This window comes from Salvelinus fontinalis, unplaced genomic scaffold (genome assembly GCF_029448725.1).
Source record: "Salvelinus fontinalis isolate EN_2023a unplaced genomic scaffold, ASM2944872v1 scaffold_0763, whole genome shotgun sequence".
Classification (NCBI taxonomy): Eukaryota; Metazoa; Chordata; class Actinopteri; order Salmoniformes; family Salmonidae; genus Salvelinus; species Salvelinus fontinalis.
Window position 1 is genome coordinate 1 of NW_026600972.1, and position 10,798 is coordinate 10,798.

Here is a 10,798-nt window from a genome sequence, read left to right on the forward strand (position 1 = left end):
TCTGTAGATTCTCACAGTACAGACTGTAGAGCGTTGGGCTGTTGGGGATTTACAATCTGTAGATGATGTTTTTGTTAAACACCCCTCCTATTTCCCTTTTCTACCTGAAGCTGTAACTATGGTAACACAGACCTTGTTTTCCAGGTGCATCTGAAACCCCACTTTAACTACAGCCCAGCCACAGACAACCTGATCCCCTGTAAGGAGGCTGGCCTGGCCTTCTCTAAAGGAGATGTATTGCACATTGTCAACAGAGAGGACCCTAACTGGTGGCAGGTAGGTACTGCTGACCCCAGAACAGCCCTTAGCTGTGTGTTTTTCACCATAATCCACAGGTCCTCATGCCTTATTGATCAAATATATGGCTCTGCTACTACTTTCAGAGGAACGTTCTCTTAGACTCAGGGTTGAATGACTTTCCGACATCCACCCCGAGGCACTCGATCTGAAACAACTGGATGGAGAGATGCAATATGGTAATAGGTCCGTGCTCCATCTTGCCTTCTGATTGGCTAGGTGGAACTTTTAATTAGGGATGCACGATATATCGGAATCGGCCGAAATTAGCTAAAAATGCCAACATTGGTATTGGCCCGATGTCTAGTTTAACGGCAATGTTAAAAACCGATGTCAAAGCTGACGTGCTTACCTATACAACGTAGGTACATGATGTAATGACGCCACGTAAAATGTTGCACTGCACGTGCAACACAGCATCCCTAAACTAGCCCACAATGTCTGCTGTGTGGATCGAGCAGTCAACAAGTCAAGTCATTTGAAAGAGTAACAACATTTCAGCAAGACAACTCAAAGGAGAAATCCATAAAAGCCAAGATAATGGAATTCATTGCTCTTGACAATCAACCGTTCTCTGTCGTGGGTGATGTTGGCTTTCGCGACTGGTCGAGCACCGGTACACACTAACGCCACCAAGTGCGCTATTGTTCAGATGTTGCCCTACCGGAGTTACACAGTAATAGCTTCACGACATACTATGGAAAGCCGTTTGGGTTTTTGCATGTCAAAAAAGATACACGTCAAATAACACTATTTCACAATAACACAATTTAATACGTTATCAATAATGTAAAATAACACAGTTCTATTGTAGAATGTTGTTCTGAATTTGCAAGCCAAGCACCACCACTACTTTTTTTCCCCTTTAGCATCACCACCACTATCAGTAGCACTGTCAAAGCTGTACAAAACAGTCTGCAAACACCGGTCACGAACGATGTGTTTACAATACAGCGTTGGTAATAAACATTATTTGTTCAACCGCAACTTCTGGGGTAGCTAGCTAGCTTTAGCTTGGTACCTAGCTAGCACCAATACAACCAGCCTGAAAACAATGACCAGTAGAACCTGCAGTCATTTTCACTATTCTTAGCAATGATTTAGGAATCCTTGTGAGTCAGTATTAGCTAGGTAGCCACTCGTTGTTCGCCTATTGAAATTTAACATCAGTTCATGAAGATAAATAGCTAGCCAGCTACTTAACCTTGTTGACCAAAGCTAATGTTATAAGCAGCCAGCTAGCTTCATGTGGCTAGTGAGTCTCAACGGGACCGGGATATGTGTTGTGAAGCTAGCCGCAATAAGGATTAGGCACAATACAGGGATTCGCGGTTTGCCTTCAAAATAAAAGTACCTATTTGAAAGTGATGCAGAAGGTTACAATTGGTGGAATCATGCCATATTTAGACTAGATCATGTTAAACAAGATTGGAATGTGAAGCAATGAAATGGGGTATCAGTCTACTCAGTGACACTCACAGAACACAACTGTGAAGAGTTTATGTAAATATTAGCGTTGGAGCTCTTATCGCGGGACTGTGACTGTGTGAAATCACCTCCACAGTCAGCCTATTGTGTGTGTGTGTTGACATTCATATTGCACAGTTTTGCCTAAGGATTGGGGATCAATGAAATGGGGTATCAGTCTACTCAATACCCAATATATTTTTTCCCAATGTCCTCCTCAGTTATCAGACTCCAAAACATCTACGCAGTATAGGTTGCCAATACATGTGGCTCAATTCAGTTGTTTCAGAGTCCTGCAATAAGAGCTACAATGCTAATGTTTTCTGGGTGTCACTGAGTAGACTGATACCCCATGTCAGTGATCCACAATCCACAGGTAAGGCTGTACAGTGAAATAAGTATGGCCCCCAATGCAACTCTAAAGTATAACACATCCAGTGTGATTTCAAAAGCATTTGTCAAATTAACAAATTGTCTTTTGTTGATTTTTATATAACATTCCAACCTCGTTTAGCATGATCTATTAAACTATGCCATAATTATACTATTTGTATTCATTTGCATCACTGTCAATGGCAAACTTTTATTTTGAAGTCTAACTGCAAAGTCCACTATTTTGTCTAATCCTTATTGTGGCTAGCTTCACATAGATGGGTCCGACCACCATTAATCAAATAAGAACTGTCTTATAAATTACGGTTATTTTAGATGATGGCACCTAGCTATATAGTTAGCCAGGTAACTATAGCTACTGAAACAGATTATATGTTTTTGGGGAAGAACATTGTTTGCATCTATGAGCTAGCTAGCTTTTTTTTTAATGACTACTTTACTCCATTTGTGACTTTTAATTTACAAAAAATGAACTGATCCTTAAGAGTTAAGCAAGAGAAACAGGAAGTAGCATGTCTCTGACCTCACATCCTGTCCCTCAGGCAGTCAACATTGTGGGAGGAGCCACAGGACTGATCCCCAGTCAGTTCTTAGAGGAGAAGAGGAAGGCCTTCGTGAGGAGAGAATGGAATGGATCAGGTACATTTCTGACTATGTAAAGTGACTTTGGGTGTTTTGAAAGTGCTTAAAATGTAATTATTATTAGGCAGTTGGACTTCTTTACACCCGCCTATATAACTCAGAATACTGTCTGGTTCAACTGAGGTTAAATGGAATTGTAACACACATCTCTATACTCAACAAAGTGCTGACATCTACCCCAAAATCGTATCTTCTTCCCACCTGTTTGTGTCCTCGTGTGTGTCCCAAATGGATCCCTTTAACCTATATATTGAAAGTAGTGTACTATATACACACAGCCTCTATACATTACAGTTTATTTCTCAAATGATCACATTTGGCAGCAAACTGCCATGAAAGTATAGGCTGAATCCACACTCTAATAAATAACCCCCCCCACCACTTCCCCACTACTAGTGGTCCCGTGTGGCTCAGTTGGTAGAGCATGGCACTTGCAACGCCAGGGTTGTGGGTTCGATTCCCATGGGGGGCCAGTACAAAAAAGTATGAATGTATGTACTTGTAAGTCGCTCTGGATAAGAGCGTCTGCTAAATGACTTAAATGTAATGTAAATGTAGTGTCCACAACTCAGACGTACTTAGGAAATATGTTTACTCTGGTGCCCTCTTGTGGTTCAGTGAACTTTTAATGTGTTTTGTTCCTCCCAGGCGTTCTCTGTGGGACACTAACAGGAAAGAAGAAGAAGAAGAAGATGATGTACCTGATGTCCAAGAATGCAGGTGAGTTCAGCAGCCATCAGACCTCTCTGATCCTGCTCTAAAGGACTTCAGTTCACCATGTGGGTGTTGCTATCAGTAACATGTTGTTGGCCAGAGCCATCTCCTAATGCATATCAAAGCAAAAAACAGCTGGATTATACCTCTGTCTCTCATTATTGGCAGCCATTCATTTAATATTTCAGTGATATAAAAGTGTACTACAGTATAGCCTGACTAGTAGGTAGGTTCATTTTCCATCTATTGTGGGCTCTACACTGAGCGTACAAAACATTAGGAACACCTGCTCTTTCCATGACAGACTGACCAGGTGTCACTTGTTAATCCATTTTAATCAGTGTAGAGCAACTCAATAGTAGGAAGGTGTTCTTAATGTTTTGTACAGTCAGTGTATATAACTGTAGTATAGATGACTGTATATAATACTGAACAAAAATATAAACGCAACAAATGTAAAGTGTTGGTCCCATGTTTCATGAGCTGAAATAAAAGATCCTAGAAATGTTCCATACACACAAAAAACTATTTCTCTCAAATGTTATGCACAAATTTGCTTACATCCCTGTTAGTGAGCATTTCTCCTTTCTCAAGATAATCCATCCACCTGACAGTTGTGGCATATCAAGAAGCTGATTAAACAGCATGATCAGTACACAGGTGCACCTTGTGCTGGGGACAAAAGACCACTCTAAAATATTCAGTTTTGTAACACAACACAATGACACAGATGTCTCCAGTTTTGAGGGAGTGTGCATTTGGCATTCTGACTGCAGGACTGTCCACCAGAGAATTGAATGTACATTTTTCTACCATAAGCCGCCTTCAACGTCGTTTTAGAGAATTTGTCAGTACGTTGAACCGGCCTCACAAACGCGGACCACGTGTAACCACGCCATCCTAGGACCTCCACATCCGGCTTCTTTACCTGCAGGATTGTCTGAGACCAGCTACCAGGACAGCTGATGAAACTGAGGATTATTTCTGTCTGTAATAAAGCCCTTTTTGTGGGGAAAAACTCATTCTGATTGGCTGGGCCTGACTCCCCAGTGGGTGGACCTATGCCGAACCATGGCTGTGCCCCTGCCCAGTCATGTGAAATCCATAAATTAGGATCTAATGAATTTATTTCAATTGACAGATTTCTTTATGTTAAACTAACTCAGTAAAATCGTTGAAATTGTTGTATGTTGTGTTTTTATATTTTTGTTCAGTAGTTATGTGTTAGTATTATTACTGAGCAAACTAAGCTGATGGTGGTAGCGTGTCTGTTGTCGTGACGACCAGAGTTTGACCGCCACGAGCTGCAGATCTACGAAGAGGTGGCCAAGATGCCTCCGTTCCAGAGGAAGACCCTGGTTCTGATTGGTGCTCAGGGAGTGGGCCGGCGCAGCCTGAAGAACAGACTGATCATCATCAACCCCCTGCTCTATGGAACCACCGTCCCCTGTGAGTCCCCCCCCCCCCCGTGTGTGTATATCAACCCCCTGCTCTGTTGAACCACCGTCCCGTGTGTGTGTATATCAGGGGTACTGCAGAAGACAAACTTCAGTCTCCTATGGATTAATGAGATTTTTCCTCACCCCTCTTTCTCTTCTCACCCCTCTTTCCTCACCCCTCCTGCATACCTCCCTCAATCTCCTTACCCCACCTCTCACTCTCTCATCCTCCTTACCTCCCACCATCACCTCCCTCCAGTCACGTCTCGGCCTGCTCGGGAGGAGGAGAGAGACGGCCAGTCGTACTGCTTTGTGTCTCGGTCCCAGATGGAGGCAGACATTAAGGCCCGTCGCTACCTGGAGCACGGAGAGTACGATGGAAACCTCTACGGAACCAAGATGAACTCCATCCACGAGGTGGTGGACGCAGGACGTACCTGCATACTGGACGTTAACCCACAGGTAGGTCTGACACACACTCAGGATTTATTCATTTTAAAGGCCCAGTTCCGTCAAAAATGGGATTCTCCTGTGTCTTTATATATGTTGCCGTACTTAGGTTGGAATAATAATGTAATGTGAACATTATGATCATGCCTTTTAGTGTAAGAGCTGATTGAAAAGACCGCCTGAAATTTCAGCTTGTTTTTGTGGGATGGAGTTTTGGTCTGCCTGGTGACATCACCATGTGGGAAATTAGTTAATAGACCAATAAGAAACAGAGTTCCAAACCTCTCTACCAATAACAGCTAGTTTTTAGTTTTCCCCTCCCCATTCAGACCACTCCCAGACAGTCTTGGCTAAATTCTTTCTTGAGAAATTGCTTTTGCTAAAAGCTATTTTTGTTTCTTTTTGACTATTTTGATTGAAAATAATGAGAGTAAGGGACCTAATTAGTTACCCAGAAATGATTTGATATTGAGATAAAAACGGATGCATGGGTCTTAAGCAAAACCTTGAATAAGCATGATTACATGATGGGTCGTGTGTGTGTGTTTGTGTGTGTGTTGATGGGTCGTGTGTTGGTGTGTGTGTTGATGGGTCGTGTGTGTGTTGATGGGTCGTGTGTGTGTCTTGATGGGTCGTGTGTGTTGATGGGCCGTGTGTGTGTGTGTGTGTGTGTGTTGATGGGTCGTGTGTGTGTGTGTGTTGATGGGTCGTGTGTGTGTGTTGATGGGTCGTGTGTGTGTGTTGATGGGTCGTGTGTGTGTGTTGATGGGTCGTGTGTGTGTGTTGATGGGTCGTGTGTGTTGATGGGTTGTGTGTGTGTGTGTTGATGGGTTGTGTGTGTGTGTGTGTCGTCAGGCGCTGAAGCAGCTGAAGACAGCAGAGTTCATGCCGTTTGTAGTGTTTGTTGCTGCTCCAGAACTGGACACACTAAGAGCTATGCACAAAGCCGTGGTGGACGCTGGACTCACCACCAAACTGCTCACGGTCAGTCTCTGGATGTTGCTGGATCTGTGCACAATTCTGAGTGTTGTAGTTATTCAGAAGAAGTCACTGATGGAAACCTCCCCCCCCTTTCTCTCTCTCCTCTCCCTCCCTCTCTCTCCCCTCCCTCTCTCCTCCCTCTCCCCTCTCTCCCCTCCCTCTCTCCCCCTTTCTCTCTCAGGAGACAGATCTAAAGAAGACGGTGGATGAGAGCGCCAGGATCCGCCGGGTCTACAGCCACTACTTTGACCTGACCATCGTTAACGACAACCTGGACAAGGCCTTTGAGCAGCTGCAGGCGGCCGTGGAGCAGCTGTGTTCTGAGCCCCAGTGGGTCCCCATCAGCTGGGTGTACTGAGAGACACCGGTTCTGTCCTCTCACCTGCTGCCCTGCCTGGTTAGACTGCTCCCTACTGGGCTGGAGGACACGCCGCCCGCTGCTGGGCCCAGGAGTACATGGAGACTAGGAAGAGGTTGTCCCTAACCAACACGGTTGGGGTCAATTCCATTTCAATTCAGGAATTAGACTGAAACTACAATTCCACATTTTTCCCATTGAGGAAAAGTGGAATGTCAGTGAACTTCCTAAATTGTCTGAATTGAACTGGAATTGACCCCTACAGGGATGTGAGAGCTGAGGACCCATTGAGACTTATTATGTATGTATGGGACTTTACCATGCAGCCCCAGTGGAGCCTAGCCTCACCTAGCCTAGCCCCACCCTGCCTAGCCTAGCCCCACCCTGCCTAGCCTAACCCCACCCCACCTAGCCCCACCCCGCCGAGCCTATACCCGCCTAGCCCCACCATGCCTAGCCTCACCCCGCCTATCCCTGCCTAGCCTCACCCTGCCTATCCCTGCCTAGCCTCACCCTGCCTAGCCTCACCTAGCATCACCTAGCCCAGCCCCACCCTGCCTAGCATCACCTAGCCCAGCCCCACCCTACCTAGCCTAGCCTCACCTAGCCCAGCCCCACCCTGCCTAGCATCACCTAGCCTAGCCTCACCTAGCCCAGCCCCACCCTGCCTAGCCTCACCTAGCCCAGCCCCACCCTGCCTAGCCTCACGTAGCCCAGCCCCACCCTGCCTAGCCTCACCTAGCCCAGCCCCACCCTGCCTAGCCTCACCTAGCCCAGCCCCACCCTGCCTAGCCTCACCTAGCCCAGCCCCACCCTGCCTAGCGTCACCTAGCCTATCCCCACCCTGCCTAGCGTCACCTAGCCCAGCCCCACCCTGCCTAGCCTCACCTAGCCCAGCCCCACCCTGCCTAGCCTCACCTAGCCCAGCCCCACCCTGCCTAGCCTCACCTAGCCCAGCCCCACCCTGCCTAGCCCAGCCCCACCCTGCCTAGCATCACCTAGCCCAGCCCCACCCTGCCTAGCATCACCTAGCCCAGCCCCACCCTGCCTAGCCTCACCTAGCCCAGCTCCACCCTGCCTAGCCTCACCTAGCCCAGCCCCACCCTGCCTAGCCTCACCTAGCCCAGCCCCAACCTGCCTAGCCTCACCTAGCCCAGCCCCACCCTGCATAGCCTCACCCAGCCCAGCCCCACCCTGCCTAGCCTCACCTAGCCCAGCCCCACCCTGCCTAGCCCCACCTAGCCCAGCCCCACCCTGCCTAGCCCCTCCAGGCTCAGTCTGCTCTGCACCACAGGCCCCATCTGTACACTATGCAACACTCTGGGTATGTCCCAAATAGCACTCTATTCCCTATGTAGTGCACTATTTCTGACCAGCACTACTTAGGGAGTAAGGAGCCATTCGGAATAGAACCAATGTTCACAATACACAGGAAGTACTTTATTTATTGAACATTCTAACTTTAACTTGACTACCTTTCTGTACATATGGATATGGAACGAGAAACAAAATCATGGCGTTGAGGATATTTTAAAAATATTTAATGTTTTATTTTATCACTGTTGGTTGCTCACAACTACTACAATATTTATCATAGCGTTTAGAACAATAATACAGGAGTATTTATTCTGAAAGCAGATGCGAGGAGGGCTTGCTTTGTGACGATGAGGATACCTCAGTGTGTTAAAACTCTTCTCAGTTTACATTTCATACAGTACTTCATCTCCTGGCCGCTGCGTTTCCAAATGGCACCCTATTCCTTAGGGCTCCAGTGAAAGTAGTGCCCTATCAGCCCTGGTCAAAAGTAGTGCACTACGTAGGGAATAGGGTGCCATTTGGGACGCACACCTGGTCTCACGTCATCTCTGAACCCTCCATGTAGAATAACAGCCATGTTCTCTCTTTAAGGCAGACTAAGGGCTGAGAGACAGAAATGGTAATATCACACCACATCTGTGAGATAAAGGTCTTTGTTGCTGTTTCTTGGATGAGACAATAATGTAGGCTAATGCAATCCCCCCCCCCCCTTGTTACGTGGCTTTCTTTGTTACGAGATTGTGAATGGTTTCATTAAAGGTCTCAGCGAGATGACGTTGCGTGCACAAAGTTAAGACGTAGTGGATCCATTTCCTCGACACCTAGGGAGCGTTGAAGGGCGAGGTTAAACTACTCCGCTGTTTTGGTCCCGTAGCGACCACGTTGTAGCAGTGTGAAGTGCACATGTGCAGATACTTTGTGTGACTGTATGAGAGCATAGTCTTGCATCTTGCTCATCTCTATATCTTCGTTGCAACGCCATCTCGAGGAGTCTACTTTTAACTCCGTTGTATTGTCAGCGGACGGTGTACCAGTTGGGTCAGTACTCTGTCAGCCCGGTCTGTATGGTGCTGTGTTTTATGTTGGAGTAATATTTCCAGGATACTCGTCTGGACCTTGACAGCGTACTGCATCTCAGAGAACCATCCCTTTTTGATGTGATATTACTGAAACTTAACTGTTTTTTAACCAATTGCCATATCTACTTAAAAGTGATATATTTTACAATTTCAACAGAGCAAACATTTGTATTTTCAGATGTGTCAAATAAAATAACTTCTTTTTTTTTTTTTTTTTTACAACTTGAACTTATCTCAGGTAATATTTATCATATCCGGAGTGTGTAAAAAATGTGACTTAATTTGTTTCACAGAAGGGTAAATTTGTTTATTAAAAAAAGAGAAAAGAATATTTCAAAGGTAGAAATGTCTCCATGTTAGTCAATGGAAACAACCATTTGGCTTAGTTCACAATGTCAGTAGTTAGTGCCTTCAGGAAGCATCCACAATCCTCAACTTTTCACACATTTTGTCGTTACAGCCTGAATTGTTTTATTGACTTACATTTAGATTTTTTATCACTGGCCTGCACATAACACCCCATAATGTCAAAGTGGAATTGTTTATTTTTACAAAGTAACTAAAGGCTGAAATGTCTTGAGTCGATAAGAATTCAACCCCTTTATGGCAAGCCTACCAAGACAGTGGCCAAGTTAGAGTTTGAACTTAAATCTATGGCAATACCTGAAAATGGTGGTCTAGCAATGATTAACAGCCAATTTGACAGAGCTTGAAGAATTTAGAAAATAATGTTGCACCATCCATGTGTGGAAAGTGCTTAGACTTACACCTGTAATCACTGTCAAAGGTGCTTCTACAAAATAGTGACTCGGGTGTGAAAACTCATGTAAATGATATTTCTGTATTTCATTTTCAGTCAATTTGAACACATTTTTGAACATGTTTTCACTTTTATTACGGGGTATTTGTGTCTAGATGGGTGAGGGGGAAAAACATCAGGCTATAAAAAAAAATATGGAATAAGTCGATGGGTATAAATACTTACTGAAGACCATCTCTATACTGAACAAAACTATAAAACGCAACATGTAAAGTGTTGGTCCCATGTTTCATGAGCTGAAATAAAAGATCCCAGAAATGTTCCATACGCACAAAAAGTTTCTCAAATTATGTGCGCACATTTGTTAACATCCTTGTTCGTGAGCATTTCTCCTTTTGCCAATTTAATCCATCCATCTGACAGGAGTGGCATATCAAGAAACTCATTAAACAGCATGATCATTACACAGGTGCACCTTGTGTTCAAGTTTTGAGGGAGAGTGCAATTGGCATGCTGACTGCAGGAATGTCCACCAGCGCTTTCGCCAGATAATTCAATGTTTATTTCTCCACCATAAGCTGCTTTCAAAGTCGTTTTAGAGAATTTGGCAGTACGTTCAACCGGCCTCACAACTGCGGACCACGTGTAACCACGCCATCCCAGGACCTACACATCCGGCGTCTTCACCTGCGGGATCGTCTGAGACCAGCAACCCGAACAGCTGATGAAACTGTAGGTTTGCACAACTGAATAATATCTGCACAAACTGTCAGAAACCGTCTCGGGGAAGCTCATCTGCGTGCTCGTCATCCTCACCAGACTTAACCTCACTGCAGTTTGGCGTCGTGACTGACTTCAGTGGGCAAATACTCACCTTCTATGGCCACTGGGACGCTGGAGA

The 10,798-nt window shown here is 45.3% G+C and overlaps 1 protein-coding gene across 1 annotated transcript; it reads left to right on the forward strand.

The window, feature by feature from the left end:
- Nucleotides 1-110: 110 nt before the first annotated feature.
- Nucleotides 111-10,361, forward strand: LOC129847216 (protein PALS2-like; the record flags this gene model as incomplete). Its single annotated transcript, XM_055915041.1, has 7 exons — nucleotides 111-276; nucleotides 2,700-2,796; nucleotides 3,448-3,519; nucleotides 4,801-4,962; nucleotides 5,212-5,414; nucleotides 6,258-6,386; nucleotides 6,565-10,361. Coding segments are annotated over 7 exons (1,006 nt in total), but the record flags the coding sequence as incomplete, so codon positions are not given.
- Nucleotides 10,362-10,798: the final 437 nt, after the last annotated feature.